This window comes from Calliphora vicina, chromosome 5 (assembly GCF_958450345.1).
Source record: "Calliphora vicina chromosome 5, idCalVici1.1, whole genome shotgun sequence".
Classification (NCBI taxonomy): Eukaryota; Metazoa; Arthropoda; class Insecta; order Diptera; family Calliphoridae; genus Calliphora; species Calliphora vicina.
Genome location: NC_088784.1, coordinates 65,425,129 through 65,439,405, shown reverse-complemented (window position 1 = coordinate 65,439,405; position 14,277 = coordinate 65,425,129). Strand labels below are relative to the sequence as shown.

At 30.0% G+C, this 14,277-nt stretch overlaps 1 protein-coding gene across 3 annotated transcripts in view; it reads left to right on the top strand.

The window, feature by feature from the left end:
* The window catches only part of Dh31-R (Diuretic hormone 31 Receptor), a 289,250-nt gene that overhangs the window by 219,846 nt on the left and 55,127 nt on the right, over positions 1 to 14,277 (top strand). For all 3 annotated transcript variants that reach the window (XM_065513351.1, XM_065513352.1, XM_065513353.1), the window contains exons 7-8: positions 5,525 to 5,631; positions 5,709 to 5,800. In XM_065513351.1, coding sequence (XP_065369423.1) covers positions 5,525 to 5,631; positions 5,709 to 5,800 — 199 coding nt within the window. The remainder of the gene's footprint in view (positions 1 to 5,524; positions 5,632 to 5,708; positions 5,801 to 14,277) is intronic.

Below are 14,277 nucleotides of genomic sequence, written 5' to 3'. Positions count from 1 at the left end.
ATAAATCAAAATGAATATTGAATTGGAAAGTATTAACTTAATTTTAAGATAATTACATTTTTTTATTTTTTATAAAATTAATATTTGCCCAGTATCATTTTTAGTGTTCGTTCGACCATATATTTCAATTTCAACTAGAGTTTTAGTTCTGTTTCCCCCTGATGTCTCCAATGGGATTTTTTCTGGTTTATTAGTTAATATTCCAAGATTCTAAAATTGGAAATTTCAGCTGCATCCTTTTGCATCTCTTTGATTTATGTCCCATACACCAAAGCGGCCTCGTTGCTTTCGATGTCCAACTTTGAATTTTTGTGAGGTGTTTTGTTAGTTTATGTTCGCGTTGCTTTGTTATTGTTATGCATGTAAAGAATTGTGTTTGTGTTTTTCTTTTCCACGGACTTTTAATATTTTTACTTTATGAATTTGGTCCTTATTATAAATTGTTTTTGCAATAGTCACATCTTATAATTGCAAACTTTCGCGCTCACATATTTTTGATGGATGTCGTGAAAAACTATATTAAAAATGAGGGCTACACATTTGAAGAAAGTAATTTGGAAACACGCTCAAATTATAATTGCAAAAAAATTTCAAAATTTTGCCAAAAATGCAATCGTATAAAAACAAAAGTTCAAAATACATATTCTGATTGGCTTGCCTAAAAGGAGTCCATTTTAGAAAACTCACATGAGCGGGCGGACCACACCCAGATTTAGTTTGCAATTTTTTTAGTAAGAATTCTTATTGATTTTTAATTTTTTATCAATTTTAAAAAGTTTATAGTTTCAGTTTATAGTGTGGCAGTTGTACAATTACGCCCATTTTTGAAAAAAAAATTGTGTAATATCCTTATTATATGTATATTGTACCAAAAATTATAAATGTACTATTATTTATTACCGAGATATGGAATTTTGATTAACTAGAATGTCATAACCTCGCACTGATCGTTGTGGTGAATTTGGATGCTAATATATGGTAGGGGGTGGGTATGAGTCATCAAACACTCCCGTTTTATCATTAAACAGTTCTGATATATTTATAAAGCCGTGACCGAAATTACATGTTGATACCTACACTGGAAGTATTTTTGGCCGCCGACTCCATACAGCACCGACCACTGTGCCATGGTTGGCTGAAAATTTTTAATGTGTTTAGGCTTAGTACGGATGTATTCTTTACCACTGCATGAAAATCAGCTACAAAGGGAAGAGATCAGAACAGTGGGTGTAGGACCTCATTACAAAGAAATCTTTAATTTCAAGAGTCTTTAAGCTTTGCTTTTTATACCCTACACCACCATAGTGGGGAGGGTATTATGCGTTTGTGCAGATGTTTGTAACGCCCAAAAATATTAGTCTAACACCCACCTTAAAGTATACCGATCGACTTAGAATCACTTTCTGAGTCGATTAAACGATGTCCGTCCGACCGTCTGGTCGGCTGGCTGGCTGTCCATGTAAACCTTGTGCGCAGAGTACAGGTCGCAATTTTAAAGATATTTCGATAAAATTTGGCTGGCTGAAATCGGTCCATTATTTCACCTAGCTCCCATACAAATGTCCTTCCGAAATTGTACTTTATCGGTCATAAATGTTTAATTTATAAATGTATCTCCACAAATTGCGCTCCAAATAAGTTTTATATATACAAAATTCATGTCACCAAATTTTGTTACGATCGGTCCATAATTAGTCATAGCTCCCTATAGACCCGCTTCCGAAAATCACCTTAACGTGCATAAATCTCTTCAACATAGTAAACTTTCATAGAGACATAAATCACACGACCTAATTTCATGCTGATCGGTCCATAATTCGTCATAGCCCCCATATAAGGACCACTTCCGAAAATCACTCAAAAATATAAATTATTGAAATTTTAAAAGAAAAATGTTTTTGCTCTTTTACTTAGTGTAGGGTATTATATGGTCGGGCTTGACCGACCATACTTTCTTACTTCTTTTTTTTAACGATGTTTGACTGAAATTGGTCGGTAACAGCATAATGGGCATATATAAACAAGTAACAGAGCTATAGTGCCAAATCGTATATACCCTTCACCAAATTATACTTTAAAAAAATGTTAAATATTTTTTTACGTAGATAAAATTAATTTTTTTGTTTAATTTATTAGCGAAAAAATTTAAGTCCAAAACTTTTTTTTGTAATTTTTAACAAAATATTTTTTTAATTTATTTGCGAAAAAAATAAAGTAAAAAAAAATCGGATTAAAAATATTTTTCCTGATTTTGACCAATTGTAGGTCCGATTTACTTGGTCTTTATATATGTCTATATTAATGCCTCAGTAATCCAGATATAGATTAAAAATAGGTAAAAAAATCGAGGTTGTGCTGGTTTTTTCCTTATATCTCAGCCATTTGTGGTTCGATTATGTCGATATTAAATAGCAACCGAGCCTGAATACATTGATGTATGAATCTGACATTGAATTTGGATAGAACTTGAGTTGACTTCCCATATCCTGAAGAATATTTTAGGTATATAAAAAGGTACATTGAATTTCATGAACATATTTCTGCCGAATGGTTTGCTTTCTCCTTGGCTTCGTTCTGATATTCTCGCAATAAATTCTATTAACTCTTTATTTTTTCTTCGGTTTGCTGACAAATGAGGCGGAAATGACGCCATGTGTGCAAGAATATCAACATTATATTTTTCCGGGTGTGAGATCAAAAATAAATCAAAACTTATACCCCATCACTGCTATGAATATGTGTAGGCTCAGTTATCAACTGAGCAAGATGTACCGCAAAAAGTTCATCATATTGAACCTCCGCTGAATTATGGATTGAGCGTACAAGCCAGGATTTGACCTTTAAGGGATATAAAGTATAGTTTGTTGCTTCTGTGTAATAAATTATTTACAAGCTTACTTTTGTAAATATATGTGGATATTTCTCAATTCTCAAAAATTCATCTATAGTTATTATTAAAAAGTTTCTATCAATTCACAGACAACAGAAAAAAAATTTGTATAAAAAAATGTTATTTCATCTAAGAGTTGGAAGGACATTTGCATGAAATATGAAAAATGATATTGACAATTCGTAACCAGCATTATCTCAATGCCATATGAAATATCCTAGTGATGCTGAAAAATAGTAGTTAAGTTCCTGTGGATGCACAGCAAAATTATTATATTTAACTTCTACTTATGTATGTATAAGTATTACTTCCTTGGAGAATTTAAATATGTATGATCATCTTTCTTCCATATGAGTCTCACTGAAAAATTTTCCCTTACTTAAATAAGATGAAAGTGAACAAATTGTGTGTATTTTATTTAAGCTACATTTGTTAAAATAAGAAAAAAATTACATCATTTAGTTGACCTTAAATAAAACTTAAATTACTGTTTCATAAAAAAGTTGTGAATATAAAATTACTTCCTTTGTGCCATGAAAAATACCTTTTGCACATTTAACTTGTTTTCTAATTTAAAATTAATCGAGTGTGTGGGTGGTTGATATATGGAAAAGTGTATGCGATTTAAAAATTGACTGCCTTTTTACCCACGCAACTACTAAACGCAGCAAACATTTTAAATTATTTAGTAAAATATTTTAAAAATGTATTTTAGAACAGTCTAGTTGGAAATTGCATTTAAAAAACCTTCGAATGTATTCCCTCCCTACTTATTAACAAAAACTTTTTCTTCGTTTTAAATTCGTAGTAATTGCAGAACAATAGTATATTTAGTAATTAGAAGCGGCGCTACGAATAAAGTCTCCAAACCACAAATAAATTAAGACCCCACAATTTTATATAGGAAAAAACAAAAACGAAATTTTCATTTCTAAAATAGTGGATTTAATTCATAATGAAATTACTCTGGGATGTATCAAAAACTGCCTTCGCTCAGAAAAGTTTTTATTCATTGCCGGTCTTCGGCGGGGCGTTATGGTTTTCTCCTCTTGGGTTTTCTGGGCGAAGCCGGTTTTTGATACACCCTAGAGGAGAAAGCTTTTGCGCCCGGCCGAAGGACGGCAATGCAAAGAGTTGTAGTATGCGAAGCCGGTTTTTTTCAGTTTGGGGACTTTGTTCGTAGCGCCATTAGAAGCTTATAATAAAGACTTAACGCTTGTCATTGCGAAGAAATGTCGATAATCCTCTAGCCAATCTGGCAGTTCAGTACCTGTCATTTGCCTGAATAAAGTTGGTATGAATTCAGTTGGCAAAACTCGAAAAAAATCTTGTATCATAGAGAACCTCGTTGGCCGATTTCCTGTTATCTTCAAACACTGAAGTATTTTCTCTTCCTTTTATATGAGGTTAGGTCAATAAGTCCGCGACTTTTAGAATTTTCCGGCTCTTAACAGAATGCACGACACTGTTAATGTTAACAGTCATCTGTCAAAATTTTAACTAGCTGCGTCATTTAGTTTGTGTTAGACGTGAGTTGGGGAAAAAATCATCCCTCGAATAAAGTCTAAGCTTGATAAATACTATCGGAACTCTGCACCATAAATTTCAATAGTAAATAAGTGGTTTGCTGAATTTAGTCGAGGCCGTACAAGCACGGAAAATGCCGAACGTTCTGGATGCCGAGTTGAGGAAGTGAATAAGAATCACGATATTCTGTTGGCCAATCGGGGATTGAAAGTGCGAGATATTGTGAAAACCATAGCTATCTCACATAGATCAGAGATTTCATTTTTGAATGATCACTTGGGAAAGAGAAAGCTTTCCGCAATATGGCTGCCGCGTTAGCTCACAAATGCTCACTCTTCCTGCCTATTCTCCGGATTTAACCCCGAGTGACTATATCTTGTTTCCAAACCTGAAGAAATGTCTCGGCGAAAAAAGATTTGACTGCAGCGATGAAATCAAAAAAATACCAATTTTGATGACAAATCTTATGTTTTGGAAGGAATACAAAAATTGGAGACAAACCAGATTCGTGATAGCAACTGAATTTGTTACCAATCGAATGATTCTACCTTAGTGATTGAATTTTACAGTTGTGCCTACAAAATTTTAGAAGTGGTAACAGAAATTTGGATATTTCAACCGAAATTCTTCTTTATCAACTGATGTTTTGTTGATAGAACCGAAAAATTCCATGTGTGCAACCGAATCATTCGACTGGCAACAAATTCGGTTGCTACTACGAATCTGTTTTCTCTGTGTAGAGCTCAAAGGAGACTATGTTAAAAAATAAAATTATTTTTAATCCAAAAACCTGTGTTTCATTCAAACAGTCACGGACTTTTTGACGGATTTTCAAGCCAAGACAATGAAGTGGATTTAAAGATGGCCTTATGTATGTTTAATTCAACATTCCGAAGTCTCTAGATAACTGACGGATCTTTATATTGTATTATCATAAATGTTGAAAATTTTTGAGTTCATGACATTCAACAACTTCAATCACAAAGTGTTGTTGGGTTATAACATTTGATTTATTTGAATGTCCATTTCTAATATAGATGATGTGTGTATTTGCATTTCAATACAAACACTGTTGTTTATTTTGCTTTCGTTTCTGTTGATTTACAGGATATGCTCACAAGGAGTGCGATTCGAATGGCGAGTGGTTCAAACATCCGTTAACAAATAAATCCTGGTCAAATTACACAACGTGTGTGAATTTAGACGACCTACATGTGAGAATAATTTTAATTTTAACATTGGTATTTTATGGTTTAATTTATATCTTTATCTCTCTTTTGGACTATTTCAGTGGAAACATAATATAAATCTCATATATGAAGTTGGTTATGGCATCTCATTGGTGGCCATATTATTATCCTTGGCCATATTGGGTTATTTTAAGTGAGTATAAATTTCTATTTGATTTAATTTTTTTTTTTAAATATCTATATAATCAAACTAAATAGTTTGCAATGAAGTGTAATGATGCTTTTAGAGCCATTTGAAAAAAAACATTATTTAATATAAAAACATATAATTGTGTGGAAATCAATCAATATCCTTTTGACATAAAAGACTCTCACAAACACAGCATTTTCATTTCCTGCATTTAAATGAAAATAAACAAGAAAAAACTTTATAATGAAGCCATTATAATAGATTTATTTTGAAATGAAAAATAGGGTGTCATTGAAGTTTGTTATTGTGTTTTTTAAATAATGTAAAAGATTTTAAACAAGTCTATTAAAAAACTTAATAATTTATTAAATCCTTACTTCACAGCTACTTTCTATTTGGTCAGTTCTTAGTATTCAGTAAATTGTGTATTTTAATTAAGCAGTATTGTAATTTGGATAGTAGAAAAAATATTACGTGCAAAAGAACAACGAATGTGACATTAATGAAAACTAAGCACAAAATATCAAAACACATACATGTTATCCCATTATTTGGTCAGAAAAAAATACACATTTTTACATCGTTATCCTTTTATTTAATTTCTAACTTCATTAGCGAACTGCTGTGCAAAATAGTTGTGTAAACTACTGATTAAACTAAGACCAGACTTAGCTGGTTGTGCAAGCAAGTACGAACGTGATGACAGTACAAATTGTGCTACAAATTGTGTCCAGAGAAAAATTTCAAATATGAAGTAAAATACTCCATAGACAAATAAAAATAACATTTAGAAGTAAATAATTGAGAAAAAATACATGAATTTAAGAACTTCCAGTAGTTTTAATTGATTTACTAACATAGAATATAAAACAATTTTATGTTGTCAATAGTAAGACCCCTTTCACACTAGGCAATTTAGTTGCGCAAGTCTCTCGTGTTTGTAGATGCCAGAGGTAATGTCGGGTTAAGGAGAAGAAAGTTTTACATGCTGTTTTGTTGTTGGGCAAGAGACTTGCGCAACTAAGTTGCCTACTGTGAAAGGGGTCAAAGTAATTCATGGGCTTAGTGCGGTAACTCAATAAGCCACCCGAATTCGAAAACTGGTTTTATGTGGTAATTTTAGTAATATATGAATCCACCAATAATTGCTTCATTAATTCTTAATATTTTTATTTTATAGACTTAGAAATGTAAAGCTTACAATTCATATATTTTCAAACTTTTATACCCAACACCACCAAAAGTGGTGAATGAGGGTTTCATAAAAACCGGCCCAAAAATATATAACATTTCGCTATTTTTCCAAGAGAAATTCCAAATATTGCAAAACTTGACATTTGACCTTCACGATTTAAGGGTTAACGTTTTCCGATTTTAGTAAAACGTTCACACTATATTTAAAATTACCTGGACTATAATATTATGAATAGCTTTTACTTAAAAATTTTAACAGTAGGAAATTCGGCTCATTCGCCAAAATATGGCCAAAAAATTAGTTTTTCTCAAAAATCGCAAAATTTAAATCGCAGGTACGGAAAAACTGTAAGAGGTGTTGTCATATTTTTATTCCCTATTATGTTCTCAATAAATCCCAATGTGATGATCAAAAAATTCTGAAATTAGTTTAACAAAATTTTTAAAATTTTGAAAATGGAGTTTTGAAACTGCCGTCAAAAAAATTTGTTTGGTTATACTTGGGTATAGGTTAACGGTATCCTACGAAGACAACAACGCAAATGAAAGTAAATATGGATATATTTTAAGTACAAATTAGCTTTTATTTTAATATTTCTCAAAATATGTTAATTTTGTTTCTACATTTCTTGTTCTAGTGGTCTGAGACACGTTAATGGCCTGGCGATTTTTTAATAACTTTAACATTTTTTAACCAATTTTTATGTTTTATATCTTATTATTAAACTTAACTGTAGTTGCATGTAAATCATGGTTTTTATGTTTTATGACACAGCTACATATGTTGGCATAATTCCTCATGTTTATTATTTTAATTTTATTTTTTTTACTATTTTTAAAAATTAATTAAAAAAATGCCTATTTTTAGCCACTTTTTTTAATATAATGTAATTGCCCCTATCAACGAGGGGGTGGGGATGGTCACGTCGGGATATAGTTTCTTATTAGCTAAAAGATTTGTCTTAACATTCATACCAAAATTTTTCAGAAATTACAAATTTTTCACATATAAACATTTTTTTGAAAAATTTTATTTTTACTGTTCGAAAAAATCGAATAGCGGAGCGAAATGGGTTAAATTGAATAGTCATAAACTTATTTTTGGATCACCCTAAACTCCTAAATATCCTTTCGTTTTTGTTTTATTTGTGTGTTAGGAAATCTCTATTCGCCCACATACTTAACAACCAGACATTGTGTTAACCCATTTCTGGCTATTGGGTATTTAAATACACAAAACTTAAGCACATTTAAAGATCAACTGAAACCACCGATTGAGGTATCTAAATTTGAAGAAGGCATGCTTGCAATTTATTTCCCCTATTTATTATCGAAAAAAATGCAAATTTTTGTAAAAGTGGGAAAATTTCTTATAAGCCTTAACTTTGGTAGCATCTGTCAAACGACTAAAAATGTCGACAATATAGCAAATTGCATTGGGCAACCGTGATCTATTTTAATATTTTTAATTTTCCTGATATTCAAAAAGAAAATTTTCGAAAATGTGAAAATATATTTGATGTATTGATAATAAATAGGGGTCCGTAAGATATCTGTGGCCTACGAAATGTTTAATTCAACGGATTTAAGGAAAAAGTTATTTCAACTTCCGAAATAAATATCCTTTAAATTAAAATTACAAACGGTATGAGAATTTACATAGTTCTCCCAGAAATTGTAAATTCATCTTAAAAAACATACATCTCTTACAGGTGGGGGTCATGGGTTAATTTAGCATTTAGTATTTTTCTTATTTATTTTAACATATTGAGTTACTCACTTTCTGTCTGTAAGTATTTATGTGGGTGTTTACAGCCAACTATCCTCGTTAAATTCAACCACATAATGCTTGTAACACTCAAAAATACTTTCATATAAACACATTTGTGTTACGCATGTACAACTGTTTTATATCCTGGAAACGTGCTGGGATAGTTAGAAAAAAAGGTCAAAAGTACACAATCAGCTAAATAAAATTAAACATTAAAAAAACAACATGAAATAGTAAGCAAAACGAGACACATTTATTTTTGTAAAAGTCAATGTTAAAACTATTGATTTCCATGTCCATGTGAGTAGACTTGAAATGTGGGATTAAATACAATATTTCAAGAAATTTAATTAAAAGATGGTAAAGATGATAGCTAGTAATTATGTAGGAGTATAATACAACGTATTTATTTTTATTTTTAATAACAAATTGTCTAAATCACATAATAGAGGACTGACGGCAAATGGGCAGAGCTAATGCTAAGAATCAGAAATGGTGGTTATGAAAACTTAAACGAGAAGGAATTGTATATTCACATTGTTGAAATATTTAAAGATAAAAGCGTAATCACTAAAAAATCGACATTTCTCTTTCCATTGAACCAATATTTATTTCAATAAATAAGCTTTGGTTTAGATAAGATCATTATTATATTATTTGACATAGTTTGTTCTTATAACTGTGAATGCAAACTTGTATTGAAAATAGTGGTTACGTTTTTTTACTCAAATCAATGTGTTTTCATTCGAAAAATGATACACGTAGACGTATGATTAATATTATTTATTATGTACATCCAGTGGTGTTAGGTGTGATATTACGTCATTTTGACGATTTTCTTGAGTAAATTTAGTGATTTGACGATTTCTTTTGTAAATTCGCTAACATGCCGACGATTTTTCCACTTAAATTTTATTTCAAAAATTAAAATAAATACATAAAAAAGAGAGGAAGTTTTTCTTGAAATTTATGTAAAACTAAAGATTTGTCAATGTACAATTGAAATTTAAAATTAATTTGTTGTAGATACAAATAAGAATGAACTATTTTTCTGGTAGGTGTTGTCGACTACAAAAAAAAAGTTTTTGTTTGAGGTATACATTAAGATTTCTCAAAGTAACTTAAATAGCATATATACCATTCGATTGGCCTCAGTTTCTTCTTTCTAAATCCGCTGAGAAATTAAAAATCAGTTGATATTCAACTAAGCTACTGGCTATCGTGAGCTATCGTATCGAAAACTAATTTCGATATTGAAGTTCTTGCTTGATATCGAATATAATCGCAAATAACAAAATTACGATGAATTTTACTCGATATCGAATGCGCTAGTTCGGCCCAGAGCTTCGAATTAATTCAGTGTGAGCATTAGCTTCCTTTAAAGTCTTTTTTTTAATATAATTCTTTACTTGTAAAAAAATTAAAATTTGTCATAATCAAAATCTAATTGAAGAAAAATGCAATCATTCAAAACATGTTTAAAGCTATTTTATAATGGATTTGAATTATGGAACATTTTAATGATTCCGTAAGGAATTGGAATGAATTCAATACATTTGAAGGACAAATGAATTAAGTCTATGAATTAATTCATAATGCAATAATTACCGGAATGGTTAAAAGATACAGTTTAATTTGATTTCGAAAATGGAATTAAGAATTAATTCTATCGAGTCTTTGCTTATAAGTGAAAGTTCTTTCGATTTTAATATTTTCTGGAAAAAAGTCAAATCAAACAATAAACCAGCGTTTCCGAGTTTATGTGATGGTGTAAATGACTTAATAGTTTTACAAAATTCATCAGTATTTTTAGCCAAATAAATATAAATAAAACTAAGACAAGAAATTCTTTGAGACAAAAACCCTTGAAGAATTTTTATTTTTAAAATAGTATTTCAAAATAGTTTTTATGTGAATATTATTAAAAAGTTAGTAACAAAAACACTGTGCTGAATAATATTAATGTACTTAAACAAATACTATCGATTTATCTATGTTAAAGAAAGAAATAAAATTTTTATAAAAAAATTAATTGAATGATTACAACATGATTTTAAGTCTTTTATGAAGATTTTTTTTTAATTTTTGTGACGAATTTGACGATTTTTTTCATAATTTTGACGATTTTTCCCAAAAAAAGCCTAACAGCACTGTGTGCATCATATTTATATTTAATTTATAATACGCTTTAAAAACAAAATTTATATACAAAAACAACTATGTATTAGTAAAATCAAAATTTTAATCATCTAAACTAGTGGTCCGATTGCAAAATGATATATAAACGAATCGTAGAAGAAGACATATGGCTTAAGAAAATTAAGAAAGTCGATTCCCTATGGTTATTTTCATTTTTACCTTGAATTTATTTAGTTTTTCCCAAATATCTTCGGTAATGGTGGTCGAAATATTTTGCTTAAATTCTCGTCTTATTTCTAATAAATTCCAAAATTATATGAAAGCTGTTTTTTTTTGAAATATCTCTATCCGCCTAGTCGTGACAAATAAACAAAATCAACATTTTAAAGTGAGTTTGAACAAATTATGTTTTGTTTATATAAGTTAATTTTTGGTCTTACAAACAAAATTTCAAGTCAATATCTCAATTAGATTCAAAAATATGCCATTTTAAAACTCCATTCTTCAAAAATATTGCACTTTTTCATATTTTAATGTGAGTTTTAAAGTGGCATATTTTTTAATCTAATTTAAATAATGACTAGATTTAGTTTTTGTTAGACCAAAAAGTTAACTTATCTAAACAACAAAAATTATTTCGAAATAAATGTGGATCAAATTGTTCCTAATATTTGCAATTCTATTAAAATTTTGATACAAATTTTAGTTTTAGAAACTCAATAAATATTTAATAAAATCTTTATTTATTAACAAAACTCAATGAAATTTTCAAAGTTTTTTAAAGTTGTCATTCTAAATAACAACCCTGCGGGAAATTTGTGCCAATTGCTCTAAAAGCACTTGTCCTGTGACCAGTGAATACAAAATTATTACAAAAAGGAACGAATTATGATAGGTGTTAAAGTGTTTGAAGTGTAGTTACTAGGGTATTCGAATTATTCGATTTTTCTCTTGTTCGAATAAAACGAATAATTCGAATAAGAGATTTTAACTTGTTCGAATAATTCGATCACACGTTCAAAATTAATCGAATTATTCGAATAATTTAAATTTTTTTTTAAAAAAGTAAAGAATGAAGTTTTGATGTCGGTTTTTTAATATTTTATTGTTAAAGAAAAACAAAAAATAACGTTAATGTTAACAATTCAAGTATTGATTGATAATGTTAAAAAACATTCGAAAACAAAGTCCATCATTAAATATTCAACAGAAATATTCTGATCAGAATAACTCCCGAACAATCTACAAAACAATTGACTAGCAAACCCTTTAGTTTCCGAGCTAAGCTATAAAAAATTGTATCTACACAGAGAAAACAGATTCGTGATAGCAACCGAATTTGTTGCCAATCGAATGATTCGGTTGCACACATAGAATTTTTCAGTTCTAACAACAGAAAGTCAGTTGATAAAGAAGAATTTCAGTTGAGGGAACCTAACTTTAGTTATCCCTTACAAAATATTGTAGTCACAACTGTAAAATTTGGTCACTAAGATAGAATCATTCGATTGGCAACAAATTCGGTTGCTATCACGAATCTGTTTTCTCTGTGTAGTTGGACATGATCCTGAATTCAAATACAATATAAACGTATTAAGAACTTTTGTATGTCGTTAATTATTCACTTTATCTAAATTATTTATAACAAATTGTATTATACATCAAGCTCTATCAATGTTGCCGAATCTTTGCTTAATAAAGTGGTCTTGGGGAATTACACAATAAAGGGAATCTGTGCAAAGTTTGATATTATTGTCAGTTAACGTGGCTAATTTGAAGTCAGGCAGTGCATGATTGACGCATTTACAAATACGCAAAAAGTTTATTACCATGTTAGACAAAGATATTCAACGATCTTCAAAATCATGTATAAGACGAACTCAATGCTTTTCTTGCAACAAAACGTTACTTTGCAATATTTGTACTTACGTACGTGGTTAATAACATAACTTATATACATATATTTTAAGATCATGGCTTTCATCTATTTCAATGTAATCATTATAAATGTCATCCTCAATATCACTTTCGACGACCGTTTCAAAATCACATTCTCCATCACATTCAACTTCACTTTAATCTAAGTTAAAATTTTGAGTCTTCTAATAATTCGCCAGCTAAATAACAAATATTTTATTCCGTACCTTTTATTTTCATTGGTTCAAGACCTAAGTTAAAAATTTTGAAAGATTTGTTTTTAGAATTGTAACTGCTTGCAGTAATATTTATATATTTATAGAAGGAGCTGTCGGAACAATCATCTACAGTGATCGAAAGTCCATTTGTCTTTAGTTATTTGTCGAATTTCAGAAACAATAAAATTTTTGTGAGTCATTATTACTTATTTAAATTTGAAAAATTTTAAGCAATTTAATAAATTTAAATATATACGCTCATTTGCTGCAACAACGTCATAACTCAAAATCCGGGTGTTTTGAACTGAGTCAATTATTTTTTGTATGAGAGAGTTTTTTCGTTGTAAACGTCAAAATTAAAATTCATGTTTTCTCGTATATTTGGCAAGTAAAACTTTGGGTTAAATACAGATTAGAAAGATATTAATATCTACTATTTAAATCAGGTTTTATTTCTGAAATCGCATGGTGTGTTGAAAATTTATTTAAGAAATAGTAAAACGTTATAAAACATTCAAAGCCGTTTTTCTCGAAACGCCTTTTTTTGAATTATGACGTTGTTGCAGCAAATGAGCGATATGAACATTTAATCGTTTTATTCGATTATTCTACATAAAATTGTTCGAATTATTCGTTATTCGAAAATGGCCATTTTTAAATTGTTCGAATAATTATTCGTAAGAAATTATTCGATTAATCGAACGATCATTAGCCGAATGAATACCCTAGTAGTTACTACTGAGGAAAGGTAACTGACACAAAATTAGTCCTGTGACTGGGTTTTGTGTATGTTATGTTCAATATCTTTATATGGCATGATGTTGGTCTAGAAAGTGGTGAAATCACATCTTTTCGGCTCACTGTGATAGGTCACATAATGAACGCAAATGAACCGGTTCAGTTTATTATGAAACTGGTCACCAAATAGAATTAAAATTGTTTGAACTATTTTTACCAAATATTATTAAAATACGTTGAACCGACATAGAATAAGTGCGCTTAGGTTAGTTCAGCGACTTGTTCACTTGGGACAATATATGAGACAGGTCTTGTATTAACCGAAATTGAATACGTCCATTTAGGTAAGTTCAGAGACCTGTCACAAAGAGTCAAATAGGTGTCAGTTAACCCCTTCCTAGGACATCCCCATGTTAAAGTGACAGGTCCCCTTCATATAAAGTGTTAGAACTGGAACCGGTCCCTACTACTTTGGAACTGTCACGTGATAAGTTTGGTGTTAG